Source organism: Drosophila subpulchrella, chromosome 3R (assembly GCF_014743375.2).
Source record: "Drosophila subpulchrella strain 33 F10 #4 breed RU33 chromosome 3R, RU_Dsub_v1.1 Primary Assembly, whole genome shotgun sequence".
Classification (NCBI taxonomy): domain Eukaryota; kingdom Metazoa; phylum Arthropoda; class Insecta; order Diptera; family Drosophilidae; genus Drosophila; species Drosophila subpulchrella.
Window position 1 is genome coordinate 11,774,928 of NC_050609.1, and position 12,027 is coordinate 11,786,954.

The window sequence follows — 12,027 nt, forward strand, 5'->3', positions numbered from 1 at the left end:
TATTCCCACACACACACACCCATGCACAAAATCGTAAAGCAGAGCCAACTTCCTTTCGTGATGCAGACACAAATAATAAAAACGCAATGAAAGCATAAAACTAGAAAGGAAACGCATCGTAGAGTGGGCAAAATAATGTTGCTAAAATTTCAATTCCAGTTTAAAATTGCCTGTAATAAATAAAATAGAAGCAGCCCAGTGATGGAGCAGTGAGCTGAAGGATCTGAAGGAGCTGGAGCGGGCAAGGCCGAAAGTTAAGCGCAAATTTGTACATACAAAATGTTTTGGCTTGTTAGGCAACTTGCTGCCTGCCAGTTTCCGCCCAAGAAGGGCGGAAACTTTAAATACAAATTCAATTCGCATATTTTATGCGCAGCGCAAGAGTGGAAAACGCAAAGACAGAAAAATGCCAGCAAAGCGCAAAATAAGCAGCACAAATTGCAGTCCCAGAGTTCAAAGTTCGCAGCGATAGAGTTGCACATTAGCGCAGACAGAGAAATGTCCTCGCAAATTGCAGCAGCTCCGAGCTTATGATGCATTTATGCAGTCCTTGAGTGCCGAACCGGAGACACAGAGACGTTGGGAGGGGGTTCGGGAAAAGCTAGCGAAAAGCTAGGGAAAACCCAGGGAAAACCGGAGGGAAAGGCAAGCGGATCCTGCGAAAAGGCAACGCAAATCAAAGCGTTGCATAACGAGGCGGCTGCTGCAAGAAGTGCAACAAAAAGCGCATAATAACTGCATACTTAATGGCGCTCTTTCCCGTTACTGTTTGTTACGCCCCCGCGCGGCGTGCTTTCCACTTTTCTTTTCTGTTTTCCCACCCCCTGCCACCCCCCCGCATACGCCGCTTTAAGCGCTCAATGTTTTCCACCAATTGCCGGCAATCGCAATTGTTGTGCTTACTTAATGTTGTCTCAAGTGCTTGCCCACTCCGCGTATGCGTAATGTGTAATTGCATTACTACGCGCTGCAGAATGGGAAAATGCAGGGAAATTCCCCGGCAATGCCTTCATTGTTGCGATTTACGAGACTGCTCGGAAATGCTTGAGTTTTTCAATTTGTACGTTTGAAATGCCGTCTGGGTTAACATCTGTGTGGTGGTAATTACTTTATGTATTTAAACTGTAGTTGTAAAGAGCTTGGTAAAAATTTGGGGGACTATAAATTGGCTAAGTCCCTATTATGGCTTTAAAATTTAAAATTAGAACTATAATAATATTACCCATTTACCTTAAAGTTCCAAAGCATTAGAATAGACTTATGGTCATATATATGTATGGGTACCCTTAAGCGAATTACTTTAAAAGTAATCTTTAAATCACTTTGCTTTAAAAACAATAGCCCTTTTAGAGCATCCCACCGCATTATCTACTTATCCATCCGTCGCTTAGCGACCACACTGCGTATACTTGATGACCAAACTTCAGATATCATTTCGTATGCACTGCAGCGATGGCTTTAAGCTGCTACTGTTTCATCTCCACTCCACCCCTCTCCCTGGAAAAGCCATTGTTCGCCTTATTACCGCATCACTCCCACTTCCGGCCCCTCATCCGCCCCCCGGGCAGCTAATTTAGTGGCTGCACATTATTATCATAGTCATCAGCATCATTAAAACTTTAACGCAAGTTGTTTAAGCACAACACAAGAGCAGCAGCATCAGGATCAGGGTAGCGCGCACAATGCGATACTTTTTATATTGCACTCTACATTAAGGCGAACGACTGCTCAAATGCCACGCCCCTTGCTGCCACCCACCACACACCACCCACCGCCAGCAGCCCTTGGTCGTTTGTTTTTATAATAACTCAACTTTAGCTGCGGTCGACTTTAATAAGCCAGCACGCAACTTGGCCAACTCAACTCGACGTGGCCGTCGCCGCAGCTCAACTCGGCTCAAACTGAACCGAACTGAACCGAACGGAACTGAACTTAAACCAACTCAGCCCGCCTCGAATTGAATCCAATGTGCGCTGCTGAAGACAACTCCACATCTTTAGGGGGCCAAGTTCGGTTGGCCACTGCTGTTTCCCTGCTTTTTTTCTGCTCGGAAAACAAAAATATAACAAACTGGCGGGGCAACGGCAACGGCAGCTAACCAAACTCATCAAGCGTCGGTTTAATATAATAAAATTTCAGTTTATAACATTTTGCTTCGCTGCTGACGATGCTGATGCACTGGGAAAATATTTACTAATGTAGGAGAGAAAATCTAAAAATAGAAATCGTATACAAGAAATAAATGACAAATTTAAAAATTTTAAAAATGTTACAAATGGTTTCAGTGGAACTAGATTATAAGAAAATATGTAATATTTCAATGAAATGGATTTTTCCTTTTCAAATACTAGTTAACTTAGTTCAATGGCCTAATATTAATAATCTTGATATAATCCGTTTATGTTAAAAATGTACTTATTTAAGAAAATATTTTTTTATGAGTGTACTGCTGCTTCTACTGCTGGCCGGTCTTGTTTTATTATTTTTACTCCACTTGCGCAGCATCCATTGTTGCTGTAGCCAAGTAAATAAAATTAACCCATTACAATGAAGTTTTTTTTAGCTCTGACAACGGAGCTGCGGCAAATTTCATTAGCTAAACGTTTTAAAGTGCGCACAAAATGGCCGCCGATGAGGAGATGGGGGGAGATCCCTTGAAAGGGAGCAGAAATAAGAATGGAATAAACCCACCGAACCACCCATTGACCCAACCACCCACCAACCCATCCACCCACCGAACAATGACGCTTTGAGGCAAAGGCCAAGCACATTCTCTTTACTCCATTTCCGTGCCCTTTTTCTTTGTGCCGTCGAATTTGGGTGGCTGAAAAAGTGGCCAACAACAACTAAAATTCATAGCAACATATAAAACATTTTCCACAACAATTTCTTTCCCTTCTGGCCCGTGGGCGTGTGGCCCACTGAATTAGCTGGCCGGGGAAAAACCCGCACCCAAACCTTTTCACTGCCTTTATTGCAAAATATTTTAACATTTTTCGCAAGTGTTTTAAGTCGGCTTTTGTGTCTACAATGAAGTGCCATTTGAGCTGCCAAAGCTAAGCAAAAGCAGCCGCTGAAGAAGTGGCCCAACATGGCCAAAACCGACCCACCCCGCCACTCAAAGGGGCGAACTCGAGTGGGCAAGTTCTTTTGTGGTGTGATTAAATGGCATTTAAAATGTAACTTTAGATTACAGTGAATACATATTTCGGGGGCAGTCGGCAAAGAGTTGAGGGGCCCTTCAATTACACTCAAAGGGTTGACCTTTAGTTGAGAGGTTCTGGGTAATTCTTTATGTATTTTATGGAATTAAGTGGCTGGTGAAATAAATAGACGAAGATACAAAGTCTACAAATAAGTTGTAAGCCCTACGGCATTTATCAAATATTTTGTAAAGTTGTGACTATTTTTCCCATTCACTCAATCATTTTCATATAACCAAAAACAAACAAATATAAATGCTTTCAAAAATAAGGGCTTCTTATGACTGAAATATACATATTTGTTTACTTTCGGCATTTTAAAGCTTAAAACTTTTTACCCTCAGTAACAGTAATCATACCATTTATCTGTTTTACCTGGCATCATAGAAATTTCGAAACAAAAGTCCTGGTCAGTCATAAATAAATCCTGGCAAACCCCTAGGCAAAGAATATTTATATAAGACCTGCCGTCGATTGGCAACTACTTAATATTAATAAGCTCAAAGTCCCGACTCCTTGGCCAATACCAATCCAATATGCTAAGTAAGCCCCAGTTCGTGACAAGTTATGCAATCGGTGTCCTCCTTAATTTTTCGCAGGATTCGATGGCGGAATGCGGCAGTGGTTCCTCATGGAAATCTTCGACCAGCACAGTGGTCAGCTGCAGGCCAACATCAGTGCCAAGTTCGCGGCCCTGAGCGTTACGGGATTGGATGCTGGCCGCCTGTTCCGGATCTATGTGTATGCCGTTAATGGACGAGGCCGCAGCGATGCCATAGCCCTCGATGGATACACCCTAAAGGCGGCCGAGAAGCAGACTGGTAAGTGATGATATACCACCCCTCGAACCCATGAATTTTAAAGCATTTAGGAAAGAGCACTGCGAGCACTGGAAGTTACCTTAATGCATAGGTACATATGATAGCCTTTAAAGCCTCATTTTCTTCAAGTGCTTTCAGTTTTTTATGATTTTTATATGCTAATATCGACACCTACGTTATGAATTGCATAACTTTGTATTCAACAAAGCCTCTGTATCAGTTTCTCGCCAAAGATTATTCTGGGCTTTATGATTATTATGCCACCTCGCAATTTAATTACGCTAAACTGCTCAATGAATTGTAAATTCCGCGACTCAAAACTTTCGCCTGCAGTTTTGGGACAGTAAACGCCAATTTTTATGCAGCCCCAACCCCCACAAAGTAGCGCAAAAAATCTGAAATGATTAGCATTAATGAATTGGGGCTGGCAAAATGCGGAAGGAGAGTTCCTTTATTGAGGGTAAGGGGGTCTAAACGAAAAAGGAAATTGTAATGCTAATTAGCCAAAGGAAGAGCTGACAAGAATTTTATTTTCATTTTTGTACATTTCCCTTTTTAAGGGGCGGGGCAAGGAAAGGAAGTCGAAAAGCGGCAAGAGAATCTCGGAGGGACAGTCACATTTTGTGTAAACAACTTGAGCCGACATTTCAATTTTTCATAAAGTCAGTCGGAGCAATGGAAACGGGGAAAAGTGCAAAGCAAACAGCAAACAGAAGGAAAGCCGGGCCAGCCAGAGATGGAAATCAGAAAAGAAAATTGTCTTGGCTAGGTCAAAGAGTGGATGCTCTGAGCAAAGGTTAAGCTTGATTATGATCAGCATTTGTGGAGGATTCATTCGCTCAAAGGAAAGGTTTACCAACCACTGTTGGAAAGGAATATCTGAATTGATTGGGGATTGAAAATGGGAACAATGTTTGGGGACGATAACTTATTTTTAAAGATTTAAAGGATAAATTTGATTGTATAAGAATTTTATATAAAATATGGTACTTAATAAGATAAACGATAGAAAAATGAAATCCTTTAAGACTATGGTATTTAAAAAAAATCGTATAACAACGATACAATATTTCTTGAACTCCCCTTTGGAGGCTTCACTGGACATTTCCTTAACATTTCAATTGGATTTACCTTTGCAGTCGCCTTGACCTCGTACAAGGGCAGTGCCCAGAGTCCGGATAACTTTGAGCTGACACCGATCCTGTCGATTGGCATCTTCGTGGGCATCCTGGTGGCCATCGTGTGCATTGGAATTGGCACCATTGCCGCATTGAAACTGCGGTCGCACAAACACCAGCAGCAACAGAAATTCGTACATCCAAATGCGAAATTCTCACGTCCGGGCAATTTGCAAATTAAGGACAAAATCTCATTGCCATTGAGTCACTCCGAGGAGATGTACGACGAGAAGAATCCCGATGTTGTGCCCTACAATGAGGGTAAGTTCCCGGTCCCCGGTTCCCGTTTCCGAGATCCCCACACCCTCCTGCCCATCCTTTCGGCTTCTACCCCCAAGATATATGGCGTCTGCCCGGGCTTCTGTTCACAATTTATGGACGCTGGCTTGAGGCTTCCCCTTATGCAAATGCATTTGACAGGCCGTTCGGCTCATGCAGGCAAAACAAACAGGACCTGAAGGACCCCCTCCTCAAGAGCTGGCTGCATTTTTGTGCCAGTGCTGAAATATTTAAATGACAGCTAATTGCTGTCAGGTCCTCGCCGGTTAGCTTGTTTGCTCGTGTGTCTGCAGTCGAGGTCCTTAAAGACCCTTTTAAACGGCCAAAATGGGGGATGAGTTTGGCCAAAGCGCTGCTTTGCTCCTGCTTTAGAAGCAGCAGCAATTTCACTCACTGCACGTGCTCGCTTGATTAATGGCAATCAAGAAATCAAGCGGCAGCCAAAAGCAGAAGAGCAGCAGCAGCAGCAGCAAAGCACAACAATTTAATCAATTTTCCAAACGTAAAGCAATTTCATGGCCAAAAAAAAAAATGAAAAAGAAACACTAAAGTAAGGGAAAAGCCAAGGAAAATTGGGCAGCAAGAAAACTTGCTGCCGAAAATCACCAAAAGATTTGAGGGCGTCGGCCGGGCCAGAAACTTTTCCCTGGCTCTCTGGCTACTTAACAACAAAACAGAAACGACGACGTCGTCGACCATCTCAAACTTTTGCCGAACTAACTAAGCGTTCTCCATTCTGTTTCATTTCGTTCCGCTCTCTCTCCTTTCACCAACACCCCCCGGAAAATTTCCATCCAGTTGATGGCGAATATAAACAAAAATCAGCAACACAAACGCCATCGGGACATCTTTCGACGACCAGCGAGGTGGAAATCAGCTGCAAGCCGGGCTCCACATCCGGCACCGGAATCCTCCCGGCCAACTCGGCGGACAGCGGCACCTATCAGAGCAGCAAGGTGAGTCGAGTCGAGTCGAATCCCCAGGACGCTCCGGCCAAAACTGACGACGGCCCCAAAACTTTTGGCCACCGAAAAGTTTTAATTACAGTCGAACCACTCTATGACGAACTCCCCCGAGTGCCAACAACATTGCCATGACAAATGCTTTGATTTGATGTCGCAAATTTCTTGCGAGAATCTTAATGCTCTTGAAAACAATTTGGGCCAGATTAGAAAATAAACTTGTGATTATAGCCCTGCCCGGAAAACAGTTGGCAAAGAATCATTTGTGCCCCACCTTGGGGATGGTTACTCCCTCAAGGAGTTAACTCGCCTGTATTCACCTGCCATTTCCTGAAAGGCCAAATTGGTTGTTTTTAAATTTAATTGAAATTTGTGTTGCCTGTAATTACCTTGACAAATGCCTTGATTTGGTGTTGCTTGTTTCCTAGATCTCTCGGAAAACCCAAGTGCCTTTGAAAGCACTTAGATTAAATAGGCAAAAATATTAAGGAAAGGCAACTGTTGTTTAGTTTAAAGGTGAAGGGATTTCGTAGGTAAATATTAGTAACTATAAAATAAAATTTCAATTTTAAAATAAAATTTAAAAATTTTTTAAAAATAAAGTTTAAAAATTATTTGCCTTGGAGTTGATTATAAACTTAACCTATCTTAACCATAGGACCATTTTAGTTTACATTTTTGGAAACATCCTTTTCTGCCACTCTCTGTTTGCTAAAATTAAATGAAGGATTAAACATTATCATTTGTTCATAAGTGTATTAACCAGATTTTTTAAGCACAATGTTTGCTACCAGAGTTTTCTGGCATGGTCTCGACTGTATACTCCTATCCAGTTGGGTGCCTTTTAAGTCCCCGGAAGTTCCCTGATGACAGTTTATTAAATGCCTCCCCAATTTTCCCCGCCTCCACAGGACGATGAGCTGCACTACGCGGAGCTGTCGCTGGCCAACATGCCGTCCGGCAGCGGAGGCGCCTCGAAGAAGGGTCAGCCGTGCGGCGGGGTGGGGGTGTCGCAGCAGGTGGTGCAGCAACAGCAACAGCAGCAGCAGCAGGGGCAGGGGCAGGTGCAGCATCCGCATCCCCTGATGGGTGGCACCTTGCCACATGGGTCCAGCATGCGGAAGCTGCTGCCCACCATTCCGGCGACGGCGACCCTGCAGCGCCACAAGCCAAATGCGGGCGGACTGCAGCATCCGCACCAGCACGCTCCGCCGCCCACGTACGACTACGATTACTTTGAGGAGCCGACGATATATGCGCAGATCGATGCGTACAAGACGATGCAGGTGGACACAACAGCAGGAGCAGGTGCAGGTGGAGGTGTGGCAGGTGGTGCCGGGGCATGCATCTCCTCGCCGGGGTCGCACGGCACCCCATCCACCGTCTCGCCCGGCACCGTGCAGATGTACACCCTGCCCCAGCATCCCGGCGGCTACCACACTCTGCCGCATAATCATCACGCACAGCAGCAGCTGGCGGGCGGTCCGCAGAACTCCGCTTCGATGATGCAAATGATGCAGCAGCAGTTGCACCACCATCCTGCCTCCAACATGCCGCCCTCCTACCAGCAACACCAGCAAAATCAGCAGCAGCATCAGCAGCAGCAAATGGCCCATGGCCAAATGCTGGTTTCGAGCAACAGCAGCGGATTGGCATCCACCACGGCGGCGGTGGCCAGTCCCAGTAGTTCCCTGTCGGGTCTGTCGGGCGTGGGCAAGTCCTATTCCCGCGAAATTGTCACCGTTCGCACCCCGCTCATGTATTCGCAGCAGGAGAGCTGCGTCTAAGTTCTCCCAGGCGTGGATTTAGCCAATCCGTACTCCCCAAATCTCTCAAATCTCACAAATAGCCCAAAATCACCCGATTAACTAGTCATGTAAGTCTTGAGCTCTTCGTGGTTGGTGTCTAGGCTAAGTGTTGCCAAAACGAATTGAATTGAATTGAATCGCAGAATTGAATCGTTTGTGTGCTCGTCGAGGAACTGAATATTTTTAAATGCAAAGGTTAAGGCTGCCACAATCTTCTGAGCATCATTTAAATCTTGGAAGCTACTTTTCTTAAAAACCTTATATTTCCCATTTCAGCATCTCTACCTTTATTTTCATGAAAGACTTACTAAATTTAAAAACTATCCATGAATGTGTTCTTATACAGAATTATACGGATTCTCTATTTTACAACCCTAACTTTTATATATTTACAGACCATTTTCCAACGTTTTAGGCTTCAATATTAATATGTTAGTAAGTTAAACAGTTTATTATTTTACTAAAAAAGATTATAGTTTACATGCATAAGCAAATGCGTTAATGCGGCATAAAAATGTAAGCCATAAATTCAAAATTCCCAAACAGTAATTTTAATAAATCAAATTCGATTACTGAAAATAAGTAGCAGAAAGGCGATACTAATTCATAATTTATAGCACTTCTCTCATAAACGGATAAATGTTTTAAAGCAGCCAGAGAAATTTAATTTTTTAGCCCTACTTTTGAGCAGTTAGAGTCAGAAAATGATGCAGCCGCAGATGAATGTTCCTTCCTTACAGTAAGTACTCAGATGGACACACAGTCTATGCAATATTTTTTTCAACAGATTACTTCACACAAACGAGAAATATGAATTATTTTCCAGGAGACTTTGTAAATGTTTGTAAATGTCAGCTGACAAGTAAGGGGCTGCAATTTTTAGCAACTAGGCTCAAAGATCGCATACATCTAGTACATAATTAGTAAGTATATCCTCGATATAATAGACTTAAAGCTCACACTCACTCAACCAAAGATAGGCGAGCAATGCGAGGGCGCAACTTCTTGGCAATTATATTGAAAATAAATTACATTATTCGAATCTATGGTAAATTATATCAGTAAAACAAACACTAACACCCTAACACACACACGCAAATTAGCTGCAATTAGCCTAGCATAAATGAGTACTAAGTATTAATGTGTATATAGCAAAATCGTAAATCAAATTTATTTTACAAAACCCAAAAGCAAATCAAAGAGAAGCGCTGCAAGATAATGAATGTAAATTAGTTGCACATTCTTTGCGAGAAACTCCAAAAGACTATAAAAAAAACAAAAAGAAAACACAACAAGGACCTATCGTTGGTATGTAAACTTTCAAAACAAAAAAAATAACAAAAAGCCAGATAAAGAAAAACAAAGGGGAAAATTGTTGTTTGTAAATTGCATTTATATATCAAATTGTATTTTTTCTCTTCAATGTATAAATCAATTTTTGAACTGTGAAAAGGTATAAAAATTACAAAATAAATGCACCTTGTAAATTATTGTTACATTTTAATATTTGTGTTTAATGAATGGAGAAGTGAATTCACTAACAAAACGAAAAGCTATACTCCTTTAAAGTTGAGCTGTAATTGTAATGGGCAGAATAATGGCCCAGCATAGCAAATGCAATTTCCATTTCAAGCTAGTTAAGACAAAAAGAAGAAAAACCAAAAAATAAACTAAAAAAAGAAACAAGTGATTTCTCTTACATCAATTAGAATGAAATACAAACAAACAAACGTACATATATAGGGTCGGTCATCAATCTATGCGTATATTTCTGCATGTAAGTGTTCCAACCAATATGAATCTAAACTAAGTGTAGCTAATTTAACATCTAAACGAAGCCATAAAAGATAATTGTAAAATATATTGACGATTTAGTTTAAAGCAAGGCATATACTCTAAAAAATGAATTATGAATGTATGTAACGATTAAGCACTCGAAACGATATTGAAAATACCCCTGCCCTATCCCAATGAATACAAGGAATACAATAATAACTTGAGACACAAGAAACAAACTGAACAGCAAACAACTGAATGAACTCAACCAAATAAATCCATACAAAATTTCAATGAAAAGCTGAGTATTTCTTTCTTTGAGAGCGGGCTTACGGATTTTTCAGATTTCGGATTTCAGATGTCTGCCCTGGTGGCATTATCCCTTCTCAGTCAGCGATGAGAGCTCAAAAGAAGTCTCGGCCCATTAGCGACAAGGCTTTCACTGCTGCAATGTTGCAACAATTTTAATGCACACACAAATGCAGTGAGAGAAATTATATATTAAATTAAATTATAAATTAAATAATATATTTATTTATATCAATTAAAGTCCAATTATACGTTGCTTATGAATGTGCTATATTTATTTAAATTAATAACAAAGGTTATACTGTTTATTCAATTATTTTTTTTGTTTCAACGAATGTTCTTGCTTATATTGCTAATGATTTACAAATATTTATTTAAAAGGTTGTGTTGTTTATGATGTAAACATATTTAATTAAATGAATGTCAAAAGTTCTATTGTTAATGGTTACAACTTTTAAGTTTACTATCTTTCTCTGTGTAAGAAGAGAAACTGGCGAACATAAATTGACAATGCAATGTTGTTGGCGTCTTCTTGCAGCGCAGGCCCCAAGGCCAAAAGCGAGGCAAGTAGCCTTTTCAAATTGTGCACTCAAATGGACACAGGCGAGGACAAGCGACAACGTGGCGTATGAGTTATTTCGGCGTGTGTATGTGAGCGGGATCTCTTCCATTTGGCTTTCCTCATTTTCCCTGGCAGTGGGTTTGTTTTTTTCCCATTTCATTATTTTTTTTTTGGCAAACGTTTGCATGTGCAGCGAAGCGTAGATCTAAGAGAAATAAGACGACAGCAGGAGACATCACATGGATTTGTGGCCTGGCAATGGCAATGGTCATGTTTGACAAGCTACCCGGGATGCTCATGACTTTGCTCTCTGGCCATTTTCTCGGTTTTTGAAAATATTTGCGTTACTTTGTTTCGCTTGGTCCAAAATTAAAAAGCACACACACAATGGCTGGCAGAAATGGAAAGAAAAGTAGACAGAAATTGAGATTGCCAGACGGACAGTAAATGAAGCTGCAGCCCAATAATAACGACATCGTGCAGAGGTACACTTGAATTTTATCATATATTCAGTATTTAAGGGCTACATAGAAATTAGACATTTAATTTGCGTTTTTAAAAATTATAAAAATCCCATTCTTGATGAAGAAGTTGTAATATATCTAATACTGTATTGACATCAACCAAAGATTCATTTTACCCTTAAAAAAATAAATATAGCTTAACAATAATAATATTTTATTTATAAAAGTTGAGAACATATTTGAAAAGTGTAAGAAGAGACAAAGTTCGGGTCCCGGACTGCCTCATATGTCACTTTGTAGTCCGACAGCCCTGTGAGACTCCTTCCGGAGTAATTTATGTGCCGCCTTTTATAGGGCAAAAAATGTCGTTGGCTCTTTGCTTTGGTGACAGATTTGGCAAAATTAAAAACTGTGAAGTCTCCGGTCAATTAAACATATTTTCGACGTGGTGTGGCACGACGTGATTGGTGGCAAAAAGAAAGAGCTTTAAGAAAGAGCTTGTCGAAGAAGGAGAATACTTGAATTGAAGAGGCGTATTTATTTTATAAAATACAGCATTTTTTTTTTGCCACACACCCATGCATATTTATAGGCACCATCGATCCGTTCTGAACGGGATATGAAAGGGACCTCAATCAGGCTCCCTCGATGGCTGGTTGGCTGGC

General features: G+C 41.3%; 1 protein-coding gene across 1 annotated transcript in view; it reads left to right on the plus strand.

Annotated features, from left to right (window-relative positions):
• LOC119561216 (hemicentin-1) overlaps nt 1-10,322 on the plus strand; it is a 90,386-nt gene extending 80,064 nt beyond the window's left edge. The window contains exons 14-17 of the mRNA XM_037875047.1: nt 3,803-4,024; nt 5,164-5,463; nt 6,280-6,437; nt 7,355-10,322. Of these exons, the coding sequence (XP_037730975.1) occupies nt 3,803-4,024; nt 5,164-5,463; nt 6,280-6,437; nt 7,355-8,230 (1,556 nt within the window). The 3' untranslated portion in view covers nt 8,231-10,322. The remainder of the gene's footprint in view (nt 1-3,802; nt 4,025-5,163; nt 5,464-6,279; nt 6,438-7,354) is intronic.
• The last annotated feature ends 1,705 nt before the right edge of the window (nt 10,323-12,027 follow it).